Raw genomic sequence first — 13,615 nt, 5'->3', positions numbered from 1 at the left:
GTTCATCTATTTCCTCTGCTTGGTTGGGCGGCCTATAGTATACACATATGGCAATGTCATTTTTCCCCCTTTTATATTGACCCAAATGCTTTCAGGTTTACAGTTTTCGTCATTGTTGTGCTCTATTTCTGTAGAGATAAAGTTATTTCTTATATAGAGAGCAACTACTCCTCCTCTTTTGTTTAGTCTGTTTCTTTTAAATAGTTTAAATCCCTCTAGCTGTGTGTTCCATTTGTAGGTTTCATCCCACCATGTTTCCGTAATGGCAACAATATCATATCCGCCCTCATTTACCTGAATTTCTAGTTCACCCTGCTTACTGTTCATACTCTGTGCATTGGTGTATATACATTTGAGTCCTTTATGACTGACGCTGTGTTTACTTGCTGCATAACTTGTGTGGTGCCTGGCTTCCCCTATTTTCTTAGATTGCCGGGGACAGTGATGTTCTGTATCAATTAACTCACTATCCCCATTATTTAGTTTAAATGTTCCTCCAAAAAAGCTGTGATTTTATTGCCAAGTAACTCAGTCCCTTTCTTGGATGGATGCAGACCATCTCTTTTATACATTTTTTCATTGGACCAGCTACAGACATCATGAGTAATATAACCAAAGCCTTCTCCTTTACACCACTCCTTTAGCCACATATTAAATTCTGCTATACGCTGGCCTTTTCCATTTTGCTCCTTATACACTGGTAAAACCTCTGAAAAAGTAAGCCTACAGCCTATTCTGCTAAGTTCCTGCCCCAACCTCTGGAAATCATTCTGCAGAAAAGCAGTTAATAATTGTGTAAAGACAGATGCAAAAAACGAATTAAATAGTTCTGCTTTCTCCCTGTTGCTTGTCACCTTCTTGCCACTTTCCCCCACTAATGGACCAATCATTTCCTTAACTTTTTTCTTGTTTTTTACATGTTGAAAGAAGCTTTTTTTGTTATTTTTGACTTTGGTCGCAAACCTTAGTTCATTTTGAGCCTTAGCTTCCCTCACTTCATCTTTGCAGGCACGGGCTATTTGCTGATATTCTGACTTGGTTATGTGCCCCTCTTTCCACTTCTTATACTTGTCCTTTTTATCTTTCAATTTATCAGAGAGTTCTTTATGCAGCCATGCTGGTTTCTTTTGAGAGCTGTTATTTTTCTTCTTTGTTGGTATTGTACTAGAGTCGGCCTTACCAAGCTCAGAGAGCACCAAGGACCCCACAGTCCTCCTCCCCCCCTCCTCCTCCCCCTCTTCCTCCTCCTCCTCCTCCTCCTCCTTGCAAACTCCACTCACTTCTAGTCCTGAAGGCATTACCAGTTGGGTAATGAAACGTCTTCAAGAAAACCACCCAGCTCAGAGAGCACCAAGGACTCCACAGTTCTGCTCCTCCTCCTCCTCCTCCTCCTCCTCCTCCTCCTCCTCCTCCTCCTCTTCCTCCTCCTCCTCTTCTCTGCAAACACCCCCTCCCTTTTAGCCCTGTTGATGCTACCTGGTTGGTCATGAAACGTCTGCAAGAAACCCCACCCCCACCCCCCAATCTCAGAGAGCACCAAGGACCCCACAGCTACCCTCCTCCTCCTCCTCCTCCTCCCCCTCCCCTCCCCCACCTCCTCCACACAAACACCCCCTCCCTTCTAGCACTGAAGATGCTACCTAGCTGGGTCACGAAACGTCTGCGAGGAGCCCATGATGTCCACAGAAGCCTTGCTCTCACCTTTGAAGATGGGGCAGACCTTCCGCCATATGGAGATGCAGCCGTGGCGGTGGTACTGCCCCAGGGCCAGCTCCATGTAGAAGAGAGGGATCCCTCCGAAGATGGCCATGATTGTGTACGGGATGAGGAAGGCCCCTAAGGGAAAGGAGAGGATCAGAATCGGGTTGGACTGGATCAGGCCTTTTCAACCTTTTCACCCAGTGTGCCACTTTTAGGATGTGGCAACATCCGAGGACCACCAGTCGCCTAGCAAGGGGTCAAAAACTTGATGACCCCCCCCAAAAAAAAGAAAGGAAAAAAGTGATGAAGTACAGGTAGTCCTCGACTCACAACAGTTCGCTTACTGACTGTTCAAAGTTACAGTGGCACTGAAAAAAGTGCCCCCCAAGCCACAGCCGAGCAATACACCCGCCTGCCCACCCAGCGGTGCTCTTCCTCCTGTCCGAGGTTTTCATGGTTGGGAGCATTTCTGTTGAGGATTGGCAGCGAGGGTGGGGTGGGGGGTGTTTGGTTTTTATTCGCCCCATCTGCTGGGTGGTTGCAGCAGGTTTTGGTCACTTCCCATGACCCTGGAACACTGTGACCGTCATAAATATGAATCGGTTGCCAAGCATCTGAATGTACATCACAAGATCCTGGAGATGCTGCAACATTCCAGCTGATCGGCGCTTCGTCTGGGCTCAGAAGTGCCAGGATCGGTGCTGAGCTCCAGCTGGATCCTGGCGCTGATCCTGGCGCTTCCGCTCAGCCCCGATAGCCCTGCAGCTCCAGCCGTCTCTCGCTCAGGCTTGTGCGGTGCTGCCATTCCCCTCCCCCGCTACCACTTTCCTAGGATGGCCGTGTACCACAAGTGCCAGGTGCCAATGTACCACAGGTGGTACCCGTACCACTGGTTGTAAAGCCCAGGACTAGATGACCTCCAGGGTCCCTTCCAACTCTGTTACTCTGTACTGCAAACAGAAGCGACAAGATCCAGTGGCGCCTCGGGACAGATAACCCTCAGCTTACAACTCTTTGTTTACTGACCGTTCAAAGTGACAACGGCACGGAGGAAAGCGACTTACGGCCATTTTTCACACTTAATGACCGGTCGTAACAGATCAAAACTCAGACACTTGGCAACTGACTTGTATTTAGGACGGTCGCAGTTTCATCCCCTTTTGTGGCCTTCTGCCAAAATCCATGGGGGAAGCTGGATTCGCTTAACAACCCAGTTACTAATTTAACAACGGCTGTGATTCATTTAACAACCGTGGCAAGGAAAATCGTAAAACGGAACAAAACTCACCTAGCAAATATCTCCGAAATTTTAGGCTCTCTTGTGCTCGTAAGTTGAGAACCAGCTGCGCTTATCATTAATTGGTTCCGGGGGTGCAAGGAGTACCAAAAACAATGAGGAGCAATCAAATTTTCCCCACAAGGAATAACGAGTTGCGACACGAGGCAGCCAATACAAACCAGTTCTAGCTTGTGTGTTGAGTACCAAACAAACATACCGGGACAACATTTTCACATCAAAATGCACTGAGAACCAAATTTGATGAGTTTCAAAGCCATTGAGTATGGAGATATCACTGTATTTAGAATAGAATAATAGAGTTGGAAGGGACCCTGGAGGTCATCTAGTCCAACCCCCTGCTCAGGCAGGAAACCCTATACCATTTCAGACAAAGGGCTGTCCAGTCTCTTCTTAAAAACCTCCAGTGTTGGAGCATTCACAGCTTCTGGAGGCAGGATGTTCCACTGGTTAATTGTTCTAACTGTCAGGAAGTTTCTCCTTAGTTCTAGGTTGCTTCTCTCTTTGGTTAGTTTCCACCTGTTGCTTCTTGTCCTGCTTTCGGGTGCTTTGGAGACTAGCTTGACTCCCTCTCCTTTGGGGCAGCCCCTGAGATACTGGAAGACTGCTATCCTGTCCCCCCGCGTCCTTCTCTTCATTAAACTAGACCAGGGGTCGGCAACCTCGGCTCTTTTATGACTCGTGGACTTCAACTCCCAGAATTCCTGAGCCAGCATAGCTGGCTCAGGAATTCTGAGAGTTGAAGTCCACGAGTCATAAAAGAGCCGAGGTTGCCGACCCCTGAACTAGACACACCCAATTCCAGCAGCCGTTCTTCATACGTTTTATCCTGCAGTCCCTTGATCATCTTTGTTTTAAGAAGCAAGTTTGGCTCAGACAGACCCATTCCCATGTGTCAGCAGCCCAAACTTGCTTCTTAAAACAAAGATGATCAAGGGACTGCAGGATAAAACATAGGAAGAACGGCTGCAGGAATTGGGTATGGCCAGTCTGGAGAAAAGGACTAGGGGTGACATAATAGCAGTCTTCCAAAATTTGAGGGACTGCCACACAGAAGAGGAGGGGGTCACATTATTCACCAAAGCACAAGAAGGAAGGAGAAGAAATAGCAGGCGGAAATTTATCAAGGAGAGAAGCAACCTGGAATTAATGAAAATTTCCTGATGGTCAGGACAATGAACCAGTGGAACGGCTTGCCACCAGAAGTCGTGGCTGCTCCAACACTGGAAGCTTTTAAGAAGAGATCGGACAACCATTTATCTGAAATAGTATAGAGTCTCCTGTTTGAGCAAGGGGCTGGACCTTCCACCTTTATTATTCTATTCTAAATACAGTGGTATTCTATTCTATTCTATTCTATTCTATTCTATTCTATTCTATTCTATTCTATTCCGTTCTTTTATTATTCTATTCTATTCTATTCTATTCTATTCTATTCTATTCTATTCTATTCTATTCTATTCTATTCTATTCTATTCTATTCTATTCTATTCTATTCCGTTCTTTTATTATTCTATTCTATTCTATTCTAATATTGTATTCCATTCCATTCCATCTTCTCTTCTCTTCTCTTCTCTTCTCTTCTCTTCTCTTCTCTTCTCTTCTCCTATTCCATTCCATTCCATTCCATTCCATTCCATTCCATTCCATTCTATTCTATTCTATTCTATTCTATTCTATTCTATTCTATTCTATTCTATTCTATTCTATTCTATTCTATTCTATTCTATTCTATTCTATTCCATTCCATTCCATTCCATTCCATTCCATCCATGGGATGTATCTCCTAAGCAGACCTGCCTTCCATCGCCCCACGAAGCTTGGATACTGTGGAACCTCAACTGGGTTATGAGTTTGGTTCTTCAGACCCTGTCTGTAGTCTTTAAGGGATTAAAGACAAAATTCAGATTGTTTGTCCTAGTGGACAATTAAATATTAGCCAGCAGTGTGTTGCAGGCACCAAAAAAAGCCAATACAATCCTAGGCTGCATTCACAGAGGGATAGAATCAAGGTCATGTGAAGTTCTACTACTGCTTTACAAAGCCTTAGTAAGACCACACTTGGAACATTGTATCCTGGTTTGGCTGTCACAATTAGAAAAAAGATGTTGAGACGAGTGCAGAGAAGAGCAACAACAATGATTAAGGGACTGGAGGATAAACCATACGAAGAACAGTTGCAAGAATTAGGCATCTCTAGTTTAATGAAAAAGACAAGAGGAGGCATCATAGCACTGTTCCAATATTTGAGGGGCAAAAGAAGAGGGGGGGTCAACTTATTCTCCAAAGCACCTGAGGTTGGGACAAGCAACCAGGGGTGAAAACTAATCAAGGAAAGAAGCAACCTGGAATTAAGGAGAACAATAAACCAGTGGAACAGCTTGCCACCAGAAGTTGTGGGTGCTCCATCCTTGGAGCCTTTTAAGAAGAGATTGGACAGTCACTTGTCTGAAATGATATAGGTCTCCTGCTCGAGCGGGGGGGGGGGGCTGGACTAGAAGACCTCTGAGGTCCCTCCCAAGTGTATTATTCTATGTTCTTTCAAGCACTAGAACTCACCTCCTCCATTTTGGTAACATATGTACGGAAAACGCCAGACGTTGCCCAGGTCCACTGCGTAGCCAATGACTGAGAGAAGAAAGTCAATTTTTTTACTCCAGGTCTCCCTCTCCCGCTGGCCCGTCAAGGGCGGTTGGGGTCCCACCACCCCGAAGATGGCGGTGGTAGGCAGGGTAGTGGGGGGTCCAGAGGGAAGACCCTGGTTGTCTCCTGCCATCTTGCCAGCGCCGAGTGGGCTCTGGGCTCCAGAATACCCATTGGACACTGGACTGGTGGCCCAGTTCTCCCCATGGCTGGGGTTGGGTTTCTGGACCCTGTCGGTCAGTTCCAAGGTGGGCTTGGGGCTCTTGTCCAGGAGATGTCTGTCCTCCGTGCAATCACTTCCATCTTTGCAGTCCAAGGAGCCCTTCGGGGAGGGCAGAGGCTGGGTCTCCTCCTGGGAGACTGTCTTCTCCATCCCACCAGTTAGAAGATCGCCGTCCACTTGCCCATGGGCCACGTCACCTTCTGGCTGCAGGCGGCCTGGAGAACGTTTTGGCAACCACAACTTCACTCTAGGAGACGTTGGTAAACAGCCACCGACTGTTGCAGTTGTGGAGAGAAAACACACAAGAGAGGTGAGTTACAATGGGCAATTACAGCTGTAACGACAGCTTAACAACTGCAGTGGTTCACTTAACCAATCGCGGCACGAGAAGCCGCAAAACGGAGTGAAACTCAGATTTCTCGCTTAGCAACGTACGTTTTGGTCATCCATTGAGGACTCCCTGTATTGCATTCCACCCCCAAGGAGGTCCCTGATGCCAAAGGTGACCTCTTGCATCTTTCCAAGGTCGAGCTGGGCCTGTCTTCCTGTTTCCCCCTGCTCCAACGGGCACCCTCCGCAAACCTTGAGATCTAGCTCCTTAAATTAAAATCCAGACATCCTGAGGGCACCAGGTTGGCAAAACGCGGCTGGGGAGAGGATGGCGGTTTGCAAAACCTGAAGCTGGTTTTATCTCCAGCAGGGAAAAAAGTCCAGCCAGGTGAGCAGCTGGGACCAAATTCTTTCTTTCATTTTCTTAAATGTTTTTTTTTTCCTCTCCTCGTTTTTGTGGCCAAAATCTCAGATGGATCTACCCTTTCAGCTGCCGGTTGTTTTCTGATAATTTTATTGCATTTTATTTTGGTTGGCTGCTTCTAACCTCCAGGAGAAGGAAAAGCCGTCGAAACTCTTTGGGCAAAGAGACGGACAAAACCACGGGAGCTTCTGCGCTCCGTGGACACTGAAGCCGTGGAACTGCCTGCCACCTGATTGCTGGTTCCGTGGCACGAAAAAAAAAGAAAAGGAAAGAAGAAAGGAAAGAAAAACCAGGACAAGTAGGTCAGACTGGAATAGTTGCATTCTGCCTAGTCCTCGCCTTAGGGCCAAAATTGAGGCCAACGGGGGGTTCGACTAGATGACCTCCAAGGTCCCTTCCAACTTTTATTATTATTATTATCCAGGCTGAGGATTAATCTTATTTTAACTGGGGTTTTATTTATGCAGGGACAAATATAATTTTTTAAATTTGTTTTTAACTTTTGTATCTTGGTGTTTTAATCACCCTGTAAACCGCCCTGAGTCCTTCGGGAAAGGGCGGTATATAAATGTAATAAAATAAAAATAAATAAATAAATTATTATTATTATTATTATTATTATTATTATTATTATTATTATTGTTGTTGTTGTTGTTGTTGTTGTTGTTGTTTGTTGTTGTTGTTTTGTTATTATTATTATTGTTATTATTGTTATTATTATTATTGGTAGTAGTAGTAGTAGTAGTAGTAGTATTTTCATTGTCAAGCAAGGCAGTTCTTAAGTGAGTTTTGACCCGTTTTACAATCTTTTTTTAACCACGAGACATTTGCTTTGCTAAGATTCATGAGGTCTAGCAGCTTAGTCGGTAGGAAATAAAACCATCATGCCAAATCCCAACGATACAGGAACTCTCTGGCTTACGATCGCAACTGGGATCAGAATTTCCATGGTAGGCACTCCTCGATTTACAACAGTTCATTTAAGTGACCGTTCAAAGTTACAACTGAGCACTGAAAAAAGAGACCTTATGACCGTTTTCCACACTTACGACCGTCGCAAGCCTCCCCAGGGTCACCTGACCAAACTTCAGACGCTTGGAACTGGCTCGTATTTATGACGGCCCCGGGGCGCCTGGGATCACTTTTTGCAACCTGCTGACAAGCCAAATCAATGGGGAAGCTTTGATTCCCTTAACGACCGTGTTATCAACTGCAGGGATTCGCTTAACGAGTGGGGCAAAAGGTCCTAAAACGAGGCAAAGCTCCCTTAACGACGGTCTTGCTTAGGAAGAGAAAGTTGGGGCTGAATTGGGGTCGTGTGTCGAGGACTTACCCGTACTGAACAAGGCGGTCGTTAAACAAGTCATGCCCGAATTTGGGAGCTTTGTTTTACACCGTTGTTAAGGCAGTCCTTGCAGCTGCTCAAGAATTCAATTAATTGAACTGCCGACTATAGAAGAGTGGACTCTGAAAGTTTCAAACCTGGCGGAAATGGCAAAGATTTCAGCATATTTGAAAGAACAATCGCAACAGAGATATATTGTGGAATGGAGAAGGTGGATCGAATATATTCAGAACAAATATGGGACCAAAAAGTTTCATTTAGCATTTGAATAAGTATTAGTTTGACATGATGTATTATCAGTTATTTATTATTGGTTAGTAATTTAGTTATGTTTAAGGGGAGTTAAAGCGTGATAGAATTTAATATGTTTTTTTTAGTTAGGTAGCATATTTTAGTTTAAGTTAATTAATTAAACTAATTAATTATTAATTAACTAAACTAATTAATTAAAGTTAATTAACTTTACAAAGTTAATACCCTGTATTCAGCTCTGGGAAGTCGGGGGGGGGAGGGTTAGGGAGGGCAAGGGAGAGGGGAGGGGGAGGGAGGGAGTCTATGTTATCAAAAAATGTATTTTAAAACTTAATAAAAAAAAGAAATCAATCAATTAATTAATTAATTAATTAAGTTAAATAATTCATGCTGATTTGCCAAGCGTCCAAATTTTGCTAGAGGAGACCTTGGGGAATGCTGCAAAGGTTGTAAGTACGAGGACTGGACATAAGACACTTTTTTTAAAAGGGCTCTTGTTAAATGAATATGTGTAAGTCAAGGACTTTCCATTATTCTGGCTTTTTTCAGCTGGTCGCCCGTCACGTGTTAAGAAAAATTATAGGTTTTTCCCCCTTGTCTTTGTAAGCAAGTTAGCCATCAAAAAAGGGACAATCCTATCGGTTTGCAGAGATCTCTGGCCACCGTGGGTCAAAAAAGTCAAGATGGCAGCTGGGACGATGTGACCAAATCTCAGCCTCTATGCAACAAAGCCGTCTTGATTTCTTTGACCTGCCTGCCATGGATAACTCAGATAATTGAAAGAGAGACAGTTCGGTCTTGTGAGTTCTAGTGCCGCCTCAGCCACGAGAGCCAATTGGATGACTTTGGACCAATCGCCAGGAGATGGTAAGTTCTAGTCCTGCCTTAGGCATGAAAGCCGGATGGGTGACTTTGGGACAATCACCAGGAGGCTGTGAGTTCTAGTCCTGCCCTATGCATGAAAGTCAACTGGATGACTTTGGGCCAATCGCCAGGAGACGGTAAGTTCTAGTCCCGCCTTAGGCATGAAAGCCAGTTTGGTGACTTTGGGCCAACTACCAGGTGACAGTGAGTTCTAGTCCCGCCTTAGGCACGAATGCCAGCTGGGTGACTTTGGGCCAATCACCAGGAGGCTGTGAGTTCTAGTCCTGCCTTAGGCATGAAAGCTGGCTGGGTATCTTTGTGCCAGTCCCTCTCTCTCCGTCCACACCACCTCACAGGGTTGTTGTTACAGGGAAAATAAGACAAAGATACACTGGATGTGTTCGCTGCCTTGGATGATTTATAAAGGCCGAACATAAATAAATAGACACAGAGCAAGACACAGATAAAGAAATGAACAAATACACCGCAACTTGCCTGGCCAATCCTTTTCTCGCCATGCCTTCTGAACCCAGCCCATGGGGGAGAAATCCCCTTTTCTGCCTTCCTACCCTGCAAGGCTGTTGCGAAGGCAACAAAGCGGGGCAAAACTCTTCCTTGGATTAATGGCTGGATCGTCTTTCTGCCCAGCCCGGCAGGTGTAAAATAGTTGATCCCATCTGAATCCGGAGCGCCCAGGAAAAGACGAAGAGAGAGAGACGCAGCCGAAGCTGGTTTGCTAAGCTGTCGCAAGGTGTGCAAACTTTGGCTAATCATCAACCACCATCTGCATGGATCCCTTGGCCACAAATCAGAAACCGATCCGTCCCAGATCTGGCTCGGATTCTTATGCGGCGAGGCGGACTTTACACCTCCGAGCAGGTGCGAGAAAGTGGCGTAACATGTGGCCCGCAGCTCATGCCAGGACTGGCCCATCTTCCAACCCGTCGGCTGCACAATTTTTTTCTCTCTCTCTTCCTCCCCTTAATTAACCAGGAGGTTTTTGAACAGACGCTGGATGACCAAGCAAAGAGGATCCTCCGTGGGCTGGAATGATCTACCTGCACTTCTCTGCAGGCAGCTGTGGCACAGGAAGATCAGGGCAAAATGGACATCTCACTGGTCAAGCCAGACACAGCTGGGGCTTTGGTAGCGTCCAAGAAAAAGCTTCACGTTGGCTGGAGTATTTGGGGGTAGGGGGAGAGCCTCGTGGACCTGGCCTCGTTTGGCTGATTGCACCCAAGCTGAGCAGGGGATGGGAGACCACTCGGAATTCCTAGACTTGTGTTTTAAAATTTTTTTTAAAAAAAATCCCGTCTCGACCGTATGGCGATCAACTCCTTTACCAAAATCTTACCCATTACAGCCACGTTTCTCAATCTCAGCAACTTTTAAGCCCGGTGGACTTCAATTCCCAGAATTCCCCAGCCAGCCTAGCTTATTATAGACAGTCCTCGAGTTAGGACCTCAGCTGAGCTCAGAATTTATGTTGCTAAGTGAAAAACGTGTCAAGTGAGCTTTTCCTTGCTGCTGTGGTTGTTCAGGGCTTTCTGCAGTTGTTAAGTCAAACGGTCGTTAAGTGAATCTGGGTTTCCCCATTGACACTGCCGGTCAGAAGGTCGCAAAAGGGGATCAGGGGACCCCGGGGACACTGCAACCGTCATAAATATGAGTCAGTTGTCAAGTGGCCGAGTGTAAATCACATGACCCCGGTCGTAAGTGTGAGAAATTAATTAATTAATGAACCTTTATTGTCAAAGTACAACCATGTATACACTGAGATTAGCTGAGCCTCCCTTCGTGCTCCCACCCCCCCAAATGGCCCTAAGTCCCTATTTGCAGAGACGTTGTAACTTTGAACAGTCACTAAATGAATTGTTGTAAGTCGGGAACTGCCTGTAATAGTTTTTCACCCAGTCACACAGATGTTTGGACTGGATTTGGTATCTTTGTTCACCTGTCAAGTCTTCCCCAGGGACCTGAGATAGGCAGATGTGGCTGGCAGATATTTTATTGATGGTGTTAAGCTCTTCCAACGTGGCCCTTTGATGACTGGTTGACTTCAACTCCCAGAATTCCTCAGCCAGGGCTGAAGAATTCTGGGAGTTGAAGTCCACACAGTCATCAAAGGGCTGCGTTGGAAGACCCTGGGGTTTAAGGCTCTCGTCGCAGGATATCAGCAGTTGTGAGTCAAGCTGCCTTTTGCTATTGGCCGATGGGGATTTTGTCAATGCCGCTGGGGTTGAAAGCGATGCCCCAGATGTTTTTTTAGGATTGCACCCGAAGCATCGCTTGAACATTATTATGATCTTTGGTTGCAGAGTCAGCCAGATGTTCAGATCGGATTTGGCCTTTTTATCCACCTATCAAGGCCTTCCCAAGGACCTGGGATAGGCAAATGTGGATGTTTGGTGGTTTTACACACATCACAGCAGGCTGTCAGCTGTGCCAAGCAAAGCTGCCTTTTGCAATTGACCGATGGGGAAATTGTCAATGCCGATGGTGTCTAAGTGGCGCTGCAGATGTTTTGGAATTTGCACCCAAGGAGCCTATCGCTATTGGTGCTGCCTTGGCATTCTTCTGCCACTTGTCGTTCTGTTTCGATTTGCAGATATTTGAGTATATGCAGTACGTCCAGTATTTGAGGGGCTGCCACAAAGAAGAGGTGGGGTCCACCTATTCTCCAAAGCAAACAGAAGGCAGCACACACACACATACACACACACACACAAAAACGGGATGGAAACTGATAAAGGAGAGAGGCAACCTGGAATTAAGGAGAAATTTCCTGACAGGGAGAACAATTAGACCTGTGGAACAGCTTGCCACCAGAAGTTGTGAATGCTCCATCACTGGAGGTTTTTAAGAAGAGACTGGACAGCCATCTGTCTGAAATGGTATAAGGTTACCTGCCTGAGCAGGGGGTTGGACTAGATGACCTCCAAGGTCCCCTTCCAACTCTATTCTGGTTCTGATTCTGAAGCCCACCCGCCTGAAAGCATGCTGGCTGCTGAATTCTGGAAGTTGGACTCCTCCCATCTTAAAACTTTAGGAACTTTTAAGACTTTAAGACTTGTGGACTTCAACTCCCAGAGTTCCCCAGCTAGCAATTCTCCAATGTTGGCTCAGGAATTCTGGGAGTTGAAGTCCTCACCTTTTCAAGCTACCAAGCGACATCCCCAAGCAAGTGTCTAAGACAGGGGTCTGCAACCTTGACCACTTTAAGACTTGTGGACTTCAACTCCCAGAATTCCTCAGCCAGCTTAACGTGGGCAAGGTTGGTCTAAGAGGCTGTGTTCCCACGACAACACACTCACTTGACTCATCCAAGGTTTGTTCAAGCACAACCTGAGTTCTCACAACAACCGAGGCTCAGTTGTGGTGATTCTAGTTTGTGGTCCTCTGTGTCGTGTTTGGGATGAAAACAGCCGAATATGCCTTATAAACATTCGCTGATACATCTTGTCTGTTTCCTGTCCCAACATGCACAAAAAAACCACATAGGCAAACAAACCCACAAACCCGCCAATACACAAACACTGCAAATGCACAGCAATAGGGTCTTTAAAGTGTTTTTAAAGAGGATTTTTTTTTTGTTTTTTGTAAACTTGGATCACTTTATGCCTTCACCGCCAATTTTTTTTTAAAAAAAAACATCTCAGCTTTGAAAACATGCGGTGAAGTTGCTTGTCCCAAAACACACAAACCTTCATTCTTCCACCGTGAGGTTTTTCCATGAGTGGGCGCTGCTTGTGATAATTATTGTGGTTTTTTTTTCTTTTCTATTTATTGTGGATTGCATTCTTTTTGGATGGGTGAAAATTCCAGCCCTCTCTGGACAAAGATCTTTCCTGAGACTCCAGCTGGCCTCAGCGCGAGAAAAATCAGACCTCCGCAGAAATGCAAAGAAATTTGCTCTAGTTGTTACAGAATTGGCAAAAGCTAACACAATCCTGGGTTGCATAAACAGAGGCATAGAACCAACATCACGCAAAGTATTGGTACCGCTTTACAAAGCCCTAGTAAGACCACACCTGGAATACTGCAGCCAATTTTGGTCACCATGTCACAAAAAAGATGTTGAGAGTTTGGGGGGAAAATTCAGAGAAGAGCAACTAAGATGATCCAAGGCCTGGAGACCAAAACATACGAAGAACGGCTGCGGGACTTGGGTTTGGCTAGTCTAAAGGAAAGAAGAAATAGGGGTGACATGATAGCAGCATTCCAGTATTTGAGGGGCTGCCACAAAGATGAGGGGGGTCACGTTATTCTCCAAAGCACCAGAGGGCAGGACGAGGAACAACGGTTGGAAACTGACCAAAGAGAGAAGCAACCTGGAATTAAGGAGAAACTTCCTGAAAGTGAGGACAATCAACCAGTGGAACAGCTTGCCACCAGAAATCATGGGTGCTCCATCACTGGAGGTTTTTAAGAAGAGACTGGACAGTCACCTGTCTGAGATGGTATTCCTGCTTGAGCAGGGGGCTGGACTAGAAGACCTCCAAGGTCCCTTTCATCTCTACTCTACTCTACTCTACT

At 45.7% G+C, this 13,615-nt stretch overlaps 1 protein-coding gene across 1 annotated transcript in view; it reads right to left on the bottom strand.

Annotated features, from left to right (window-relative positions):
• The window catches only part of SLC6A4 (solute carrier family 6 member 4), a 51,050-nt gene that overhangs the window by 31,432 nt on the left and 6,003 nt on the right, over nt 1-13,615 (bottom strand). Inside the window, exons 2-3 of the mRNA XM_081338032.1 lie at nt 5,558-6,139; nt 1,702-1,836 (exon numbers count right to left, since the gene is read on the bottom strand). Of these exons, the coding sequence (XP_081194158.1) occupies nt 1,702-1,836; nt 5,558-6,014 (592 nt within the window). The 5' untranslated portion in view covers nt 6,015-6,139. The remainder of the gene's footprint in view (nt 1-1,701; nt 1,837-5,557; nt 6,140-13,615) is intronic.

This window comes from Vipera berus (genome assembly GCF_964194415.1).
Source record: "Vipera berus genome assembly, chromosome: 1".
Classification (NCBI taxonomy): domain Eukaryota; kingdom Metazoa; phylum Chordata; class Lepidosauria; order Squamata; family Viperidae; genus Vipera; species Vipera berus.
This window is presented reverse-complemented; position numbering and strand designations above follow the sequence as displayed.